This window comes from Castanea sativa, chromosome 1, assembly GCF_040712315.1.
Source record: "Castanea sativa cultivar Marrone di Chiusa Pesio chromosome 1, ASM4071231v1".
Taxonomy (NCBI): Eukaryota; Viridiplantae; Streptophyta; class Magnoliopsida; order Fagales; family Fagaceae; genus Castanea; species Castanea sativa.
In genome coordinates, this window is record NC_134013.1 from 87,644,082 (window position 1) to 87,664,588 (window position 20,507).

Consider the following 20,507-nt stretch of genomic DNA (forward strand, 5'->3'; position numbering starts at 1 on the left):
AAAATCCCACATAAAATACAGGTACATATGATTGAATAAAAATACAATCAAATTTGGCACGGAATTAAAGCCAACACAAAATAGTTGTAAATAACAACTTTACAGGGACAATGGCTTGTTTCCCTACAGGCAATGAGACCTGGTTTTACTCGATCCGTCATGTCTTACTCCAAAGTGTGTCTATATATATATATATATTATTTAATATATATTTAAATTACTCATATAATTCAATTTCTTTTATACATATTTTATTACCATATTCAAAACACTTGTCTCTTCTTCTCTTAGTGCTCTTCTAGTAGTCAGTTCTCTTAATGCTTCATTTTTATCTTATCAATAACAGAGCTGGCCATTTCATTTGAATTAGTGAAATATCTCCAGCTCACCCGACTTAACCCATTCTAGCTTTTCATGAATTTTTCCTAGCCAAAGAGGAGAAGGGGACACCTATAATCTGTCCCTACCCCGCTTTGTTGCCATGTTCATATGGCGGTGAGGGTTTGGTTTATGGTGAATGAGGTGGATTATATAGGAGATGAGTTTGGCTTGAAGGAGAATATTGCACATGACATGGGGTCAAAATGTCAATGGCCTAAAGAGTGATTATTGTTGATATGGGTATGAGTGGAGTAGGATTGTTAAGATGGTGAATATTTAAGAGGTTTTTTTTTTGAGAAATGAATATTGAAGGTTGAGAAAGGGTCTTCAGTTGAGAAATTAAAGCACCTACAACAACTTTTTTATTTTTTTTTATCCCAATTTGAAGAATTTTTTTTAAAATTTTTTTATTTACTTACTTTTTCAAATACACTATTTTAATATATTCGCTATTTTTTTTCTTCCACATTTATTATGGTTTCTTTGCTATTTCTTTATTTTTCCCCGACGGTTATATTTTTCAAAAAGCTATGTTTTTTTAATAGTATAAATAAGACTATTGCCTCTCTAATTTTCATTACTCAATTTTCTCTTTCATTCACATTACTGTCTCTATGGCTAGTAATTATATATGCAATATGTTTCTTATTGACTGTCTCCAATGATGATTTAAAGATAAATATGCACTTCTTGTATGGATAAAGAATGATGGGAAAGTAAGACAACATCACCATCATGTCATAGTTTTGTTCAAGGCCACACATTCATCCAGTGTGATTCTTAATTTGCAAACTTTTTTATTTTGGGAATATTTTGCTGAATAACTGGTGTATCCATCTACCTAGTGTGTTTCGGAGGAGCTTTCAAATGAATCATCCTTTTCTTTTTTCTTCGTATGTAATTTGCGTTAGAAATGTATGATCCATATTTCGTCCAAAATAAGAAATTTTGCGAGAATGCTTGGTATATCTTTCCTTTACAAGATGACCACTACACTAAGGATACTCATTTATGAAATAGTAACAAATTTTATGGATGAATTGAGATTTACCCCCTTTAGATTTGATTTTACTCTATTCTCCTAATGATACCTCTCCATACCCTATCTCAATATAAAACCTAAAACTTTAAAATGAAAATTCAAGCCATTGGAAAATTGATGGAGGACCTCACCATTTGTTCTTGGTTGCAAGTATTTGGATGGCCAATCCTAGGGACAAATTGTAGTGGTATGTAACAATGGACCATATTACAAGACAAATGCACATGGTGTATGTAAGGTTCTAAGACTCTAGGAACTAATGTATTAGAACTTAAATTTGTATAAGTTGGCAAACCATGATTAAAACATTTAGTATAGGTTTAGATTTGCTCAAAGTTTGGTTTAATATAAGTTTGGAATCGAGTAATTGCAAGAAATTACTATTCAATTTATGAAAGGCTCGATTGATAAAAAATTAGAATCAATCGATCAAGAATCGTGGATCAGGAATTTTCTGCAGAATTTCTAAACCAGCCCAAGCCCATATGACGTGTAGGGTTAAGTGTTTCACTCCAAGTATAAAAGGAAAAACCCTAGCTACGTTTCAGAAGTTTTTGTTGAGTTGTGTGTTGAATCTTTTGTGAGATCTAAGAGGTGTTTACCTTCAAACACACACATAGAGCTATTAAGATCAAGATTCACATCAAGAACTTGATGGTTGTTTCAGTTTCTGCATAAAGAACTATAAAGAAGATCTAAAACCTTTGAGTGAAGTTTCAAAGTGACAAGTAGGAGAACTTGTGGTTGCTGTAGATCAAGATTCACATCAAGAACTTGGTGGTTGTTTCAGTTGCTACATAAAGAAGTATAAAGAAGATCTAAAACTTTTGAGTGAAGTCTCAAAGTTACAAGTAGGAGAACTTGTGGTTGCTGCAGATCAAGTAAAGAAGTAGTCCGTGGACTCGGAGTTGTCACGTGGTCGTGATAGTAAATTCTCTACATGAGGTAGCAATAAGATGCTAGTGGTCTAAGTCTTCTTGTACAAACTTCAATTCTTTCATAGTGGATCTGTTTTTACCTTGAGGATAGCTAGGTTAAATCTTCCTTAGGTTTTTTATTGATTTGGTTTTCCTAGGTCATCAGATCTGTGTGTTCTTTATTTTTCGCATTATATCTGTTTTACTTATATTTGTTTAACCTAGATTTAATTAACAAACTTGTTAATCAACTTGGCTTAATATTAGGTTAAACATATTGTGTTAAGGGATCTAAAACCTAACAATGTAGGTTCAAGTATCATGTTTTACTTGTGTGCATTGTTCCTTGATTAGGACATTATTACATTTCAAATCGATCTACCTCAATAAAATCACCCCTTCAACAATCATTATTCATAAATTATACATAAACTGACATTCATACAATAGCCAAGTTACTTTATTTTCATCTAACATGCACATAAGCAACAAACATTGTACAATGGTTGTGCAATCAATGGAGCTCATTTTAGAGAGCCAATTTGCATACCCATGGTCTTGGCCTTCTCTCTAAGAACAAATTTTTGTATCTTGCCAGTTGAATTGACCGGCAAATCCCCAAAAACAACACTATGGGGAACCATATACTTTGGCAATCTCTCCCCACAAAACTCAATAATCTCTTCTGGCACACAATTATCACACCCCTCCTTCAACTTCACAAATGCACAAGGCTTATCTGTTCCCACCACAGCAGCTTCAAACACCTTTGGATGACTTAGCAACACTGCCTCTACTTCAAGTGAGCTTACAATCTCACCCCCACAAATGATCATATCCTTTGCACGGTCTTTCATTTCTACACAACCATCTTGATGTCTAATTGCAAGGTCCCCTGAATGGTACCATCCACCCCTAAAAGCTTCTTGAGTTACTTTTGGTTTTTTAAAGTACCCCAACATCATAGTATTTCCTTTAAACATTACCTCACCAATGGTTTTTCCATCATGAGGTATGCTCTTCATAGTACTAGGATCTTTTACATCGACCCCATCCATTATAAGGTTGTGAAGCCCTTCAAGACGTTTTGTTTTGGCTTGTTCATCCAAGGTTGAACTGTATTGCAACTCGGGTGTACATGGGGTAACAATGGCTGGGCCAAGAGCCTCTGTCATACCATAGCCATGGCTCACATTGAAGCCTAATTCAATAACCTTGGTCACAACTTGGGCTGCTGGTAATGGACCAGCAACAATAATTTCCACTTTGAATGGCAATGGCCTCGCAAGAGACTTTGCTAGGATGTTTAAAACGATGGGTGCACCACACAAGTGAGTTACCTGTTAGAATAATGGTTAAGTGATTAAATTCAACTTTTGTTAACAACTTAAATTTTTGGGACAATAGGTAATTTGTCATGATATCAGAGTTAAATTTTTCTATGTCCCAGCCTTGTCTCCGTTCTACCTTTCATTTAAAAAGTTGGAAATTTCATTTATTAAGGGAGAAATGTTTGAGTAATTTATCATACCTTGTGAACAAGAATTGCATCAAATATAAGTTTTGCTGTGAGAGTGCTTCTGAGGCATATATTGGTGCCACCAAGAGCAGCCACTGCCCAAGGGAAACACCACCCATTGCAGCGGAACATGTCAACAGTCCATAAAAACACAAGCTTTTCTCTCACATTGATGCGAAAAATTGTTGCTAGTGAATTGAGATAGGCAGCTCTGTGGCTATAGATTGCTCCTTTAGGGACCCCAGTTGAGCCAGAGGTGTAATTCACTGAAATAGGATCACATTCATTTTTGGGTCTAATTATCTCAAAGTCCGCTTGTCCCATTGCAAGAAGGTCATTGTACTCCAGGCTACTTGGTGGGGTTGCTTCAACAATTGAGAATGACTTTTTATCACACTCAGCTATTAAAACAAGTGGGGGTGGTTTGGCTTCTCTCTCGGAAAGTATGTTTAATGCTCCAAGAACAACTTCAAGGAACTCATAGTATACAAAAATAATTTTAGCCTCCAATTGTTCCAATAACAAGGCTAAAATAGTTGAGTCTAACCTGGTGTTAAGTGCAGAAATAACTGCCCCAGCCATCGGAACGCCAAAATGTAGCTCATAGAGTGCTGGAATATTGGGTGCAAAAGCCACTACCTGCTCACAGAAACAAAAGCAAAGATGTCTATTAGAGATTTAGAGCCCATTGGGTCTAAATCTATCCTTTCGAGGACAAACAACCTAGTCCAACTGAGACTATAATAGGTATTAGCCAATCCATCTTTGAGGGTGACTCTGAAATAGCCATAGACTTCCTCAAGTAGGGAGATACTCTACGATCTGCTTATGGTCACTTGATAAAAGATACTCTTATTCATGTAATTAAACTTTTTACAAAATTATTCTCTCTCATGTTTATCGACAAGGAAATGTTGTAGCGTAGGCCTTAGCTAGGAGAGCAACCTTTTCTTCCCCTCTTTTAATTTGGATGGAGAATGTTCCTTTTGACTGCTTTTCCTTTGTAATGGTTGATTTAACAGCAGAATAATAATACCTCAATGGACTTTTTCTCAAAAAAAAAAAAGAAAAAAAAAAAGTATAGTGAAATCACTTTAATTTGCTCTCTTCTCACAGTTCCCAACCATGGTTTGCATTCATATTCACATATGTGTAGACTTGGCAACTTGACTGGTTCTGGCCGAGCTAATTGGGTTCATGTCAGAAAGGGTCATCCTAAATGGGTTGTGAGTAGGTTGAGTTGATCAAGTTAATTGGGTTATGAGTTGACCTGTATTTTTCCACAAGTAGGAATAATAGTAATAATAATAATAATAATAATGCTCAAAATTTTAACTTTACACAAACCGTAGTTTACTAATAATATCATCATCATAAACGAATGGAAAAAAAAAACTAAATGTTGTAGACCATAAATTTTTAGGTACAATATATCATCACTATAAATTTTAAATGTTGTGGACCAATGATAAAACTTAAAATTCATCACCATAATCCAGTAATTGGAACAAAAGAAAGCTGGAATTTGTATATTATCTTTAAATAAATAAAAAAATAAGCATTTTATTTTGTTTTTATTAAAAATTCAATTCTTTAAAACAGGGGTTCGATACAGGCTGACCCGTTTTTCCAATGAGTCGAGTTATTCCCTTTGAATCGGGTTGAATTAACGGGTTCGGGTCCAATTTTGTTAGGTGTAATAACGAGTACATACCAAGCTTCTAGAAATTATATAATGACAAGCAAAAGTTCCAAATGATTTGATTATTCAACGCAATACTAGGAACCTCTTATTGAGTAAATTAAAGGTAATTATGTCATTGTGGTGACATTGATCTTGATGAAGTCATGTCCGACTTAGGTAAGATTCTTCTCATTTTGAGGGGTGCGAATTTAGGCAGGAACACAAGGCCACTCTAATATATTTTGGCCAAATTACTATATTAAATTATTAATCAATGATTGATTTTGTGTTAGAGGAATTTATTCTTAAAATATTGATCATCATATCAACTTACTCCATGAAGTTTTTGAACGGTTTAGTATACATTACTTTATATCTTATTTTCCATTAAAGTTTAGCTATCAAATAATACAAATCGAGCATCTTTCGAACTTTTCAATCCTGTATATTGACATAATCATAGTTCAATTATATAATTGATACTTAACACATAATTCAACGACCAAAATCATAATTTATACAGATGCTTTTGAATTTCACAAATATCATACATTTATGATGGGAAAGAAAAGGAAACTAATCAATGACTATAAGTATAAGATGAACACATGTTTATATAATGTGCGTGTATGCATGTGTGTGACTGTGTGTATTAATATATGACACATGCATGCTATGTTTTTTGTTTGACATTTTCTTTTTTTTGGATAAATATCCATCTTGACATTTCCTATGCTGTTTATCAACTAAGTCAATTCATGGAAACTCCACGTTTTACTCATGTTACTATTCATTTTTAGCATTCTTTGCTACATCATTCAAAGGCACCCCTTACCTTGGTCTCCACTCAGAGACCTTATTGATCGCTACTCCCACATAGGTTTTTGCATCTTGAGTACTAGTGATTATCTCATTTCATGGTGAAAGCAAGAAACAAAACTAGTCTCCACTCAGAGACCTTATTGATTGCTACTCCAGCATAGGTTAATTTTTGCTTCTTGATTGGTGAATATCTCATTTGAGACCATAGTATTAGGACCAACTTGCTGATATTTTTACTAAGTCCCATCCATTAGGGTGCTCTAATGAACTTGGTTCCAAACTCAAAGTCCTATAGCCCACCTTGAGTTTTGAGGGAATTTTTGGATTATGTTTATTCTTAGGCTCAAGTTTAGTTGGGCGGGCCAATTGTACTTGTTGTATTAATTTATGTTTATACTTCTTTATATGTACCTTGAAAACTGGCTTGCAAGGGGAGAATGTCTAAGAGCTTATATATACATGGTTAAGTTTACACTTAATCCATGTGGGACATTAGAATTATACATACTATCATGCTCTACAGCCGACATCCATGACGGCTCAATCTATTAACACTGACCCGATGATAGTCACTTCTCCTCTTGGTGGCTCCACTCACCTATTAGTTATTTTAATCTAGTCTCTAGAAGATCTGATCACAAAGCCGCAACTCATTTGATCCTATACTCAATGAGCTACATTCGATTACTCGACGTGGTGTTTGGCTTTGATACCAAATGATACAAACTCACGAGTAAAACTTATATACACATGATTAAACTTTTACTTAATCTATGTAATACAGTAGAATCCAAACATTGTACACATATTATAATTTTAGACTTTATTTAAACATATAGTCTTCCACTATACATTTTAAAATCTTTCATAATATAATATACACATGCAGTTTACAATAGAAATTATAAAATGATTTCTGAATGATTTTATATTAATTATTCAATGGGATCCTAGGAATCTTAAATCTATTTGAATAAGGGAAATTGTCTCCTTGCGGTGTCAAGGATCCTATCCTAGGCTAGTAAGATGCCTCTCTTATTGAAGGGTACTAATTTACATGAAACGCATTACCACAAGGCCACTTCAATTAGTAAACGAATCGAAGAGGGAATCAAAGGACTTCGACTACTATAAAAGTCAATTAATATATATATATATATATATATATATATATATATATATATATATATATTTTGTCAAATTACTATTTTAGTTAATGTTGAGTTGGAGAAATTTTGTTTTTCAATTATTGATTGTATCAACTTCGTCCATGGTGTTTTCCATGGTGTTTTGAAACCATTTAATATATATAACTTTTGATACCACTTCCCATCAAAGTTATCAACCGAAGTTATACAAATAATGCTTCTTTCCAACTTTATAATCTCCAATAGTAAGTATCAACTACCGCACTTCTTAGGAGAGTTGGTACCTCCCCTAGCACAAAATGTTTGAGGGGTCTTATTTCTTATGGGTTGGGGTTCAAATTATAGACAGCTAGCTATTAATGGTGTTTCTAACTATTAAAAAAAAAGTAAGCGTCAAAGTTAACTATAGATTTAATTACTCAATTTGTTAAGGAATTTCATAGGGTATCCAATGACAATAAGGACAATAGTAACGTTGACAATAACATTTTCTCCCATTGATTTATAAGTACAAGGAATAGAATTTTTAAAACATTAATATAATACAAAAGTATTGAAAGGTGTAACATTAATAAAAAGTTACATTTGATCTTGTCATTCTATATATAATTATATATACACATACATATAATAATGTGAGTTCTACTTAACTTAATTGGTAAAATATCTTATTGTCTAAGAAGAGATTAAGAATTTGAGCCCTATATTTACACTAAAAACCAATTGACGTATTAACTTAATGATAAGGAACAATTATCTTGGAACGGACATCATAGATTAAATTCTATCATACTTATAAAAGAAAAAAAATGAAATACATAACAGTTCTAAGAAAAATAAGAAGTACAATAGTAACAATGACAGGATAATCTACTCCCATTGTTTTTTAACTATACAAGGGTAGAAATTTTAAAATATTAATCTAATATGAAGGTTTTCAATGGTGTAACATTAATAGAAAATTAAATCAAATATAACTTGATTTTATATATATATATATATATATATATATATATATATATATATATATATATATATATATATATATATATATATATATATATATATAAGCAACAACAATTATTAAATCTTAGAGTCCCAAAATTTTGACGATTGACTATAGTCATCAACAGATTAATTAAAGTTGATTACATGTTATGTGATTCAATATCCATTTTCATGAGACATAAAGAGTGAAGCAATTGAGGACCAAAGTGTCAAACTTACAATATCACCACGGGAAATTCCCAGTTGGACCAAAGCAGAAGCAAGCTTGATGCATCGTTCATGTGTTTCTCCCCAAGTAGTTTTCTCAGTACCATAAACCATGGAAACCTCATCACCATACACAATGGCTGCTCTCTCCAAGAAACCTATAGGTGTCAACGGTACAAAGTTTGCAGAGCATTGAATCACACCCTCCATTGATTTATGTCTAACGATAAGGGTCTCCTACAAAATGCAAGATAGTAATATAGGTGATATTACTCCATATATAGAAAATGAGCTCTGACTCAGCCATACACGTGCGGATATAAAAATGTAAAAGACAAATTATAGTGTTCAATGGGAAGAGGTTAAGATAAGGACGGCAGCATACATATAGTGCTTAATGGGTTCATTCATCAGCAATCATAAACACTTCTTTTGTCATCATTTGTGACATATATGAATAGTTTTTGATTCTCGATAAATCTTTAATAACTTTACCTGCCTTTTACTGAGATTGAATACAATTTGGTTATGTATACACGTGCTCATATTTTTCAGGACTTGCATGCAATATTATTGGCTAACTTTAATGGCTTTAATCTCAAAAACTTTAAAGGCTTTACGGTAGAATTTAATTTGTTAATAATTATCTCATGAATTGAATACATGTGAGAGGGAGCTAAAAATATTATGTAAACATAAAAGATGAAAAATTTATTTAGGATAAAATACAAAACTGATCCTCTAAGTTTTTTTAGATTTCATTTCAGTTCTCTAACTTTACTTTTGTTCATTTCAGTCCTCTAGCTTTTAAGTTTATTTAATTAAGGCTTTCGCATCAAATTTTGTTATATGTTGTGGTTCATTTTTCAATTTTATAAATTTTTCTTGAAAGTTTTTAAATTAAAAAATTTCAATTAATGATTGAAAAAATATTTTCAAGATTTTTTTTTTTCAAAAAATTTTAACAAAAGTTAACGGAAAGGCCTTAATTGAATAAATTTAAAATTTAGAGGACCAAAATGAAATCTGAAGAAAATTAGAGGGCCAGTTTTGCATTTTAGCTAAAAATTTTTCATGAAAAACTTGAACTGTTCAAGATGTTAATAGAATGTTATATATATATATAAATAAATAATAGAATGTTAACATTTATTGAGAAAAATGCTTTAAAAATTAAACTTGTTATGTTACAATAATTAATCTGAACTAGCATGTAACTTTGTGCATCTGCACAGATACATTTAAAATCAATCACAATTATATATATATATATATATATATATATATATATATATATATATATATGATTTGGAATCTAATTGGATCTAGACTCTTCAGTTTTTGCACCCAATAATTCACTTGCCATAAAAATTAAAAAAATTAGATGAGGCACATGGCACAAAATTAAATTTCAATTAAAATTCAGAATTTAGACTCATTGATTTTTGCACTTAATAATTCACTTGACACAAAAATTAAAAAAATTAGATGAGACACATGGCGCAAAATTAGACATGATTTAGAATCTAAATAGATCTAGACTGTTCGGTTTTTGCACCTAATAATTCACTTGTCACAAAAATTAAAAAATTAGATTGGGCATGTGGCACAAAATTGAACTTCAATTAAAATTCAATTTAGAATTTAATTGAATTTAGACTATTTGATTTTTGCACCTAATAATTCATTTGACACATAAATTTAAAATTTGATAAGACACGTGGCATAAAATTAAACTTCAATTTAGAATTTAATTGTATTTTCTCTTAGCTTTACCTATTATATATATATATATATATATATATATATATATATATATATATTAAAATGAACATATTATCTTATTCGTGGGTTCCAATTAGCTCAATTGGTAAAATCTCTGATTGTTGTATAAGAGGTCTAGGGTTTAATCCCCGCATACACCAAAAACTTATTGGTGTTTTGGTATGATAATAAAGAGCTATTATCGGGAGCAGACGCCATAGTTTGAAACTTTCTAAAAAAAAATAAATATTATGTTATTCTTTTTCTATATATGGTCGTTATTAGCAAAATATGAGAATATACAAGACTTCTGTAAGGGAAATATCTAGAGAAACCACCATGAATATCCACGTCAATACCAGTTTGATATATGTTATTGAACGGCCATTTTGACCATGAAGCTAACTGACATGAAACATTTGACGCCAATATCTATGTTTTTGGTAAGCAACTATCCACAGCATGTACTTTGGAATTAAATTCTCATGAACTAGAAGACTGCTTGTCTGCTGCATGGCAAGCTCGATTTTTATTAAACGATGAAAATACGGCAGAACTAGATGATTATTAAGAAAAGACATGTCGAACTCGATTAAAAGACTTGTCATGTACATGTCAAGCTCGATTCATTAAACTTTGTGATGAGGCCGAAAAAGTCCCCAGTAAGCCGCACACACTTCCGAATCGAAACAACACCTGCAAAACAAAAAGAGAAGACCTAACAGAGAGCACCGGTGTGGTGCCAGCCAAAAACCCTTCGAAGGTCAAGTTAGAGTTTTTTACAACCCTAACGTGCCAGAATCGAGTTAATTATGCATACCTTGATTTACGAGGGTTTTGGGGTATTTATATTGGTGTAGGGTTATCATCCATGACTTGGCCAAGAAACCCTTTCCTTTTAGGATAACACTTCTTCGATTCTACATTCCTTATAGAGTTCTTTTTCTTATAAGAGTCTTTTGATTATGGTCAAACGTGTAACGTAAGAACTCTCTTTATTCACGTTTGTGTGGAAATCAAGCAAAGCCATATCAGACTTATCGCAAGATGCAAGTTGATTCCAATTAGGAATCCATGAGGCCTAATCAATACCGACGGAGACCAAATGTTACAACTGTCCACTATGTGTCCTTGTAGCACTGACTCGTCGACCATCCTCATGTCAACACCATACCGTCGTGCTTCATGAAGAGAGATCCGTCTCCTACTTTATCCTCTTCAGTTGCCCTCTCACTCCTTGAGTTTGTCGCTACTAACTAGACGGACTCATGGAGTGGCAGTCTTTCTTTCTCATGGCAACCTATCGAGACAGACAGGCTAGGATTATTTATGACAAAGGATACGCGGCCTTCATTGATTAGCTGTTCACCCTAAGCGAGACGTCCCTTCGTATTCTATGCCCTTTGCTCTATAAAAGCTTGCCTTCTCTTTCTTCATTCTCACCTTTTTATAGAAATTTTGCAATCGGAGCGCCACCGTCGTTTACTTTGCGCACTTGTACCGTCCTGCTAATCTCTCCGTCATCTTATATTGCTTGATCTCGATCCGGTATGTACTTCTTTGAGCTTTTTCTCTTTTTTCATGCACTTTCTGTAGATCCGTCAGTGTTTTAGGTTTTATCGTCATATGTAGGTAATGTCTAGTGCGTCGAGTAATCATTCGTTTGTCCGCGATGGGGCGGGCTACGCCAAGAGATTCCCATCAGGTCAAAAAGACCCTGACACTTCAAGTGAAGAAAGGAATTCGTCCGCTACTTCTCCTTCCTTAGATGACGAAGGTTTGGAGTCGAATAGTTCAGAGGAGGCTTCAAGTGATGGCCTAGACGGCGTCGATCCCCCTGTTCAATCTGTAATTGGTCCCGACGGCCTTAGGGAGTTCGTCATGCTGCCCTTGTGGACGGTCAATGATTTTAGGTCCATGGTCAAAGAATCTCATTTCAAAATAATTAGGGCCAAGTACCAAATTCCTAACAACGTTTGTCTCCGTTTCCCCCATAAATCTGAGAAATGTTACTACAAGGGTGTTGACGGTGTTGGGATTTATGAGCAAGCGCTAAAGGTAGGGCTCAGATTTCCTCTAAGCTCTCTCCACCATCGACTACTTCAGTATCTTGGTTTATCCGTCACACAAATCTCCCCAAACGCCTGGAGGGTTTTCATAGGCGTGAAGGTCTTGTATGGGGCCATGTCAGACGGTGCACGAAGGCTGACGGTGGAAGAATTTTTTCACTGTTACCGTCCCACTGAGATCGTAAAGTCAAAGGGTATGTATAGTTTTGTAGCTAGGAGCCCGTTGTTGAGGCTCGTCCATGATACACCCGACTCTAATAGGGACTGGAAGAGTAGGTATTTTTTCATGGAAAGGGACGAGTGGATGTGTCGTTCAGGGGATAACACATATATGCCCGTCGACACAACATGGGGCATATTGCCTCCGTCGGGTATGCAATTGCTTTTAGTTCTTGTGTGTTCAAACCTTTTATTTTTTGTAAGTTACTCTAAACGTTTTCTTTTGCAGCTCGAGACCGTCCACAAGTTACTTTGGAGCAGTGGAGCTTCTTGGAGAGAATTTTTAATAAGACGAAGCTCGAAGAGAGGACGTGGGCACAATTAGTCACCCTCGACACACTCCACTAGTATTGTGAAGGCCCCAAACCAACTTCTGCCGCCCGTCGTTACGATAATAGAGTTCGCAAACGTAAGCCCGTAATTAAGCGCTTTCAGTTTCTTTTACTCATTCTTTTTTAATGCTGCACATCTGTCTTTTCTTTGTAGAAATGGACGTTGCCAAAAGAAGAGCCTTCATCAAGCAGCAAGCAGCAAAGAAGAAACAGGGGGCCAGTCAACAAGTTAAGGGGACGGGTTCATCCGTTCTGTCCAAACGGAAGCAACCGGAGAAGATGGACTGTCAACAAAAGAAGTAGAAGACCACCCTTGAGCCTGTTGTAGCGTTGGAAGTCGAGACCAAAAGAACAGTCACTCCCATGGGGCATGGAAAGGGTAAAGGTTTGATGAAAGGTCCAGCTTCTACTAGTGAGAAACCACCCATCCTCCTGCGAGAAGATTCTGAATGTGCCTTGGAAAAACTCTCGTCTATCATTACTGTTGACGATTATGACGACCTTAGTAACCACGCTATAGAGGCAATGGGAGAGACGGGCCTTTTTACCATTGCTCAGGTATTTTAAACCCGTCCTCAGCCTTGAAACCGTCCTTCCTTATCTGTCATTTATATCATATTTATTTTGACTTTGTTTTCAGGCCATGTTGATGATGAAGGGGTTGATGGGTCGTTGTCTGAATCATGAGTCAACTTTGTACTGTCTTAGGAAGAAGAATAAGCTGATGGAGGATGAGCTTCATGATCTGAAGGCTTGGAAGATCAATATGGAGAGAAAACTCACCTGTTCGGAGCAGGTCAGAGGAGAGCTAGAGAGGTAGACGGAGCAGCTGACACAAATTCTAAAGGATAAAGAAAAGGAGGTGATGGATGCCAGGAATCAGCTTCGGGATGCCAAAGAAGAGGCGATTCGGGAGTATCGTGATTCCGACCTTCTTTTAGTAGAGCTTGGGAGCTCCTTTGCTGACAGATTTGATGATGCCCTCCGTCAGGTTAAGGCCTCATATCCTGATCTAGATGTGTCCCATGTCTCCATAGACGGTAGACACTAGCTCACTCCGTCCATTTAGAGAGTATGAGAGGATGATCCGTCCACTTTTTGGACTTAGTATATTTTTATCCTTTTGGATGATCCGTCCATTATTTGGACTTTGTATATTGCTATCCTCCTTGGATTATCCGTCCACTATGTAGACTATTTTTCATCTTTTTGGATGATTCGTCCATTATGTGGACAGTATATTTTATCTTAAGTGGATGATCCATCCACTATGTGGACTATATATTTTTATCCTTATTGGATTATCCGTCCACTATGTGGGCTTATATTTTTCATCCTTGTAGGATTATTTGTCCACTACGCGGACTTATATTTTTCATCTTTGTAGGATGATTCATCCACTATGTGGACTTATATTTTTCATCCCTGTAGAATGATCCGTCCACTATGTGGACTTAGTAGATTTTTATCCTTATTAGATTATCCGTCCACTATGTGGACTTATATTTTTCGTCCTTGTAGGATGATCCGTCCACTATGTGGACTTAGTAGACTTTAAGTAAAACATATTCCATATACTCTTAATAAACTCCTCATTATAATGGATTGCTAGAACATTGTTCATAAAAATGAAAAACGCCGTTTGGCTCTAAAAGTGTTGGTAGGAAATAAAAACTAAAAGGTAAACTGGAAATAAGGTAAATGATGTTGTTGTCTCTGTCCTTCGCTTACTGATAGTATTTCTTTAGGTGTTCTGTGTTCCATAGGTGACTCAGCTTTTTTTCGTCTAGTGTCTCCAAGTAGTACGTTCCCTTCCTATGCCATGAAATGATCCTGTATGGTCCTTCCCAGTTAGGACCCAGTTTCCCTTGGGAGGCATCCTTTGCAGCGCCGAGCACTTTTTTTAAGACTAGATCTCCCACTTGGAAATACCTATGTCTAACCCTGGAGTTGTAATGTTTTGCCATCAGGTCTTGGTATCGCGCTAATCTCTGTGCAGTTGTAGCCCTGACTTCGTCCACAAGGTCGAGCTGTAAACGCAAAGTTTCGTCATTCTTGTTCTTGTCGTAGTTCTCCATATGGTAGTTTGTTAATCCTACCTCTGCTGGTATAAGAGTCTCACTGCCATATGCCAATCGAAACGGTGTTTCCCCTGTCGGTGTTCTCACCGTTGTCTTGTACGCCCATAAGACACTTGGTAATTCTTTCGGCCATAGGCCCTTTGCTCCCTCGAGCCGGGTCTTGATAATCTTAAACAAGGACCGGTTCGTGACTTCAACCTGTCTGTTGGCCTAAGGGTGAGCGGTTGATGAGTAGTGATTCTTGATCCCAAGCTGGGAACGAAAGTCTCTGAATGTATTGTTGTCGAATTGTTTCCCGTTGTCCGAAATGAGCACCCTCGGAATTCCATACCTGCAAATAATACTTCTCCATACAAAATTACGAATGTTCTTCTCCGTGATAGTAGCCAGAGCCTCTACTTCCACCCATTTGGTGAAGTAGTAAATACCAACCACCAAGAACTTCAGCTGCCTCACCGCTGTCGGGAACGAACCCATGATGTCTAACCCCATTGTGCAAACGGCCATGGGGCCGTCATAGGAGTAAGTTCTTCCATTGGCTGCCTTATGAAATTGCTAAATCGTTGGCACTTGTCGCAAGCTCTAACATATGTGTGGGCATCCTTCTGCATTGTTGGCCAGTAGTATCCTACTCAAAGTAGCTTGTGCACTAAAGACCTTGATCTAGAATGGTTTCTACAAACTCCTTCATGGACCTCTCTCATTACGTAGTCCACTTCTTCGCGGCCGAGGCATCTTAGATCTGGTCGGGAGAATCCTCTTTTGTATAGGACGTTTTTAATCAAAACGAACCGGGCAGTTTTAACCTTCAACTTCCTTGCATTCTCTTTGTTGTCGGGTAGCTTGCGTTCCTTGAGATACGCCACTATTGGAGCCGTCCAACAACACTCATTGCTTACCTCTTGCATGCTAATGTCATCTAATAATGATGAGAGCTGGACGAAGGACAATACCTGTTTAGGAATGATCATGAGTTCGGTCGAAGCTGTCTTTGCGAGTCGGTTGGCTTTTTGGTTCTCCTCCCCTGGGATTTTAATCATCTTGAATTGGAGGTTATTCGTTCGACCCTTCACTTCCTCAAGATACCTTTTCATCCTTTTATTCTTGCAGTCATAGCTCCCATTAACCTGACTGGCCACGATTTGAGAATCGGAGTAGGCGACCACACTCTTAGCTCCTGCCGCTATCGCAAGGTCCAGTCCCGCTACCAAAGCCTCGTATTTCGCCTCGTTGTTAGTAGTAGAAAAGTCCAGATGGATCATGCATTCGATCTTGTCTCCTTCCAGGGTGTGGAGTACAACTTCAACACCTCCAGCATGCTTATTGAAAGATCCGTCTATATGAACTCTCCATATGGGCGTTTCTTTTGCCCCCTGATCCTTTGTGGTAGTGAATTCAGCAACGAAGTCTGCCAATATTTGTCCTTTCACTGCTGCCCATGGTTGATATCGGATATCAAATTCACTGAGCTCGATTGCCCATAGCGCCATTCGTCCAGTAGCTTCGGGACTACTCATTGCTCTCCGTAAGGGTTTATCTGTTAGGACATTTATGGTATGCGCTTGAAAGTATGGTTTGAGCTTCCGAGCCACGGTCACTAGAGCAAACGTGAGTTTTTCCATCTGAGGGTACCTCTCTTCTGCTCCTCTCAGTGCCCAGCTTATAAAGTACACGGGCTTTTGTACCTTTCCTTCTTCTCTAATGAGAGCTGCACTAATCGCGGCTGAGGAGACGGCAAGGTACAAGAACAATTCTTCCCCTGGCATAGATGGACTAAGCAACGGCGAGCGGAGAGGTACACCTTTAACTCTTCATATGCCTTTTGACACTCGTCTGTCCATTGAAATGACCTCTTCAATGTGCAGAAGAATGGGAGGCATTTGTCCGTCGCTCTCGATACAAATCTATTCAAGGCTGCGATCTTGCCGGTCAGGCTTTGTACTTCCTTTATTGTCCTTAGAGGAGATAGTTCCATGATCACCTTTACCTTCTCTGGGTTGACTTCAATGCCTCTCTAAGATACCATAAATCCCAAGAATTTTCTTGCGGTTACTCCGAACGCGCATTTGCTTGGATTCAGCTTCATTTTATATGACCGAAGAGTATCAAAAGTCTCTTGGAGGTCCCTCAGGTGCTCGAACTCCCACACACTTTTTACCAACATATCATCTACGTAAACCTACACGTTTCTGCCGATTTGGTGCGTGAACATCTTATTGATCAATCTCTGATATGTGGCTCCTGCATTTTTAAGCCCGAAAGGCATTACATTGTAGCAAAAAAGCCCCTGACTTGTTACGAACGAGGTCTTCTCCTGATCAACTTTATCCAATTTAATTTGGTTGTAGCTGGAGAAGGCGTCCATGAAGCTCAAGAGTTCATGTCTTGCAGTGGAGTCTACTAGGGTGTCAATACGTGGGAGTGGATAACTATCCTTAGGGCAGGCCCTATTCAGATCTGTGAAGTCAACACACATTCTCCACTTCCCATTTGCCTTGTTGACCATTCCTACATTTGCCAACCAATCAGGGTAGTATACCTCGCGTATGAAGTCTGCTTCTTGTAGCTTCCGTACTTCTTCTGCTATGGCTTGATCTCGTTCAAGGGCGAACACTCATTTCTTCTGTCTGACAGGGGAGAAAGAGGGTGACACGTTCAGTCTGTGAACTATAACCGACGGGTCTATCCCTGGCATGTCCTCGTGGCTCCATGCAAAAACATCTTGGTTTTTCTTGAGGAATAATGCGAGTGCTTGTCGGACTGTTTGGCTGGCTAAGGTGCCGATTCTTATGGTTCGTTTGGGCCTAGAATCATCCAGGTGTACTTCTTCTAGCTCTTCCATCGGTTCTGCCACCGTTCATTGTTCCTCAATGTTCATTGCTTGTAGGTGGTTATCCATTTCCATCATGGCGATGTAGCATTCCCGTGTAGCTACCTGATTTCCGCGCAGCTTTCCAACTCCATATTCGGTGGGGAATTTGACCATTAGATGGTAGGTCAAGGTGATAGCCTTCCATGCATTGAGAATGGGCCGTCCAAGGATGGCGTTATAAGCAGAAGAGCAGTTGATCACAAGAAAAGCTACATCCTTGGTTACTTGTTGTGGGTAATCCCCGACTGTCACAAACAGCGTGACGACTCCCAAAGGATAGACCCTTGTCCCTCCGAAGCCAACTAGGGGTGCATTCGTTGGGACCAGTCGTTCCCTACTAATCCCCATTTGCTGGAACGAGGGGTAGTAGAGGATATTCGCTGAGCTTCCGTTGTCCACTAAAACTCGATGCATGTTGTAGTCCCCTACCCGTATACTAACGACGAGCGCGTCGTCATGTGGGTGGTGAAGGCGTCGCGCATATTCTTTCGAAAACTCAATGCTGGGGTTATCTCGTTGTGTCACTTTCAGTGAGGAACTTGTCGACTGGACGCTTTGAACCATCCGCAAATAGGTCTTCCTGGCCTTTTTGGACGACCCTGCAAAAGTAGTGCCCCATACAATCATCCGTATGTCTCCTATGGGTGGTTTGGGACGTTCGTTCTCCCGTCGTTGATTTTGTACCTGGAGTTGATCCGTTCTCTCATTCCTCACAAATCTCTGCAACCTTCCTTGCCTAATGAGGGCTTCAATTTGTTGTTTTAAGTCATAACAGTCCGTTGTATCGTGGCCATGATCGCCATGAAAATAGCAGTATTTGTCTTTTAGCCTCTTGTTCGGATCTCCCTTCAGTTTGCTGGGAAACGTTAGGGTTCCTTCATCTTTGATCTGCATTAACACTTGGTCGATTGGGGCTGTGAGAGGGGTGAAGTTCGTGAATCTTCCAGTGGGCGGTTTGGGTCGTCGATCTTCTCGTCGCTCTCCGTTTCTAGCCATCTTCCGTCCCTTATTCGATCGTATATCTTCCTGCCTTTCCCTTTTTCTAGGTTTTTCCTCTCGGGCCAGCAAGGCATCCTCTGCGTTCATGTACTTTGTTGCCCTGTAAAACACTTCGGACATAGTCTTTGGGTCATTCTTGTACAGAGAAAACAGGAACTTACCCTTTCGTAGCCCGTTTGTGAACGCTGCTACAAGTATCTTGTCATCTGCCTCGTCTATCGAGAGGGCTTCCTTGTTAAAGCGGGCTATGTATGATCTTAAAGTCTCGTCTTCTCATTGCCTAATGTTCATCAGACACGTGGTAGACTTCTTATGCCGGTGACTCCCGATAAAGTGTGATACGAACTATGTGCCTAATTCCTTAAAAGTGCCCATGGAATTAGGCGTCAGCCTACTGTACCAGTCCCTCGCAGGTCCTTTCAATGTGGTGGGAAAATCCCTACACATGATTTCATCCGGTACACCTTGAAGATGATTAGGGTCTTCAAAGATTCCAAGTGATCCAATGGGTCCTTGGATCCGTCGTAATTCTCCACTTGAGGCATGCGAAATTTTGAGGGAAGGGGGCATGAACTTACGAGGGCTGTGAAAGGCGAATCTGTTCTATGGACTAGGTCATCCAGGTCGCTGGAGATTCGACCTCTGAGGGCGTTCATCATCACATCCATACGTTCCCTCATCTCCTACATCTCAGCTGCTATGTGAGTTGGTAAGGTGTCCAAGATGGATGGCTGGTTGGTCTCCTGCCGCTCCGGTCTAGTTGGAGCGTTGCTACCCTCAGGCCCTTCCGCGTTCCTCCCCTCCGCACTAGCACCTTCTTGGTCTTCCTCTGGTGCGCTTGGGTGCTCATTCCTTTGCCACAGTTGTTCTTCTAAATCATGATTCTGCTTGGTTAGGTGCTCAACTGCCGCTGCAAGCGTTTGGACTTGCCTCTCTAGAGCTGTGGCGTACGGTTCGTCGCCTTAATTGTTGGTTGTTGCCATCGATCGAGTGAGTACAATGCAACTTTTTGTCTTAGGGATAGAGCAAAGGCTAAATCTTCCCCACAGATGGCGCCAACTGATGAGGCCGAAAAAGTCACCAGTAAGCCGCCGCACTTCCGAATCGAAACAACACCTACAAAACAAAAAGAGAAGACCTAACAGAGAGCACCGGTGTGGTGTCGGCCAAAAACCCTCCGAAGGTCAAGTTAGAGTTTTTTACAACCCTAAAGTGCCAGAGTCGAGTTAATTATGCATACCTTGATTTACGAGAGTTTTGGGGTATTTATATTGGTATAGGGTTATCATCCATGCCTTGGCCAGGAAACCCTTTCTTTTTAGGATAACACTTCTTCGATTCTGCATTCCTTATAGAGTTCTTTTCCTTATAGGAGTCTTTTGATTATGGTCAAACGTGTAATGCAAGAACTCCCTTTATTCACGTTTGTGTGGAAATCAAGCA

At 38.1% G+C, this 20,507-nt stretch overlaps 3 protein-coding genes across 4 annotated transcripts in view; all 3 read right to left on the reverse strand.

The window, feature by feature from the left end:
• Window positions 1-2,739: 2,739 nt before the first annotated feature.
• The window catches only part of LOC142635905 (butanoate--CoA ligase AAE1-like), a 71,057-nt gene continuing 53,289 nt past the window's right edge, over window positions 2,740-20,507 (reverse strand). Inside the window, exons 2-4 of one of the 2 annotated variants that reach the window (XM_075810037.1) lie at window positions 8,741-8,886; window positions 3,872-4,498; window positions 2,740-3,680 (exon numbers count right to left, since the gene is read on the reverse strand). In XM_075810037.1, coding sequence (XP_075666152.1) covers window positions 2,865-3,680; window positions 3,872-4,498; window positions 8,741-8,842 — 1,545 coding nt within the window. In that variant the 5' untranslated portion in view covers window positions 8,843-8,886 and the 3' untranslated portion in view covers window positions 2,740-2,864. Of the gene's footprint in view, window positions 3,681-3,871; window positions 4,499-8,740; window positions 8,966-20,507 lie in introns of both variants that reach the window. The other variant, XM_075809978.1, reaches the window with a different exon arrangement.
• Window positions 15,387-16,959, reverse strand: LOC142636372 (uncharacterized). Its single transcript, XM_075810578.1, has 2 exons — window positions 16,147-16,959; window positions 15,387-15,524 (listed from the first exon to the last, which is right to left on the reverse strand). Exons 1-2 carry the CDS (start codon window positions 16,957-16,959, stop codon window positions 15,387-15,389), a joined length of 951 nt encoding a protein of 316 aa, XP_075666693.1.
• On the reverse strand, window positions 18,051-18,413 carry LOC142636381 (uncharacterized). The gene has a single exon (XM_075810591.1). The coding sequence runs from the start codon at window positions 18,411-18,413 to the stop codon at window positions 18,051-18,053; it is 363 nt and encodes a 120-aa protein (XP_075666706.1).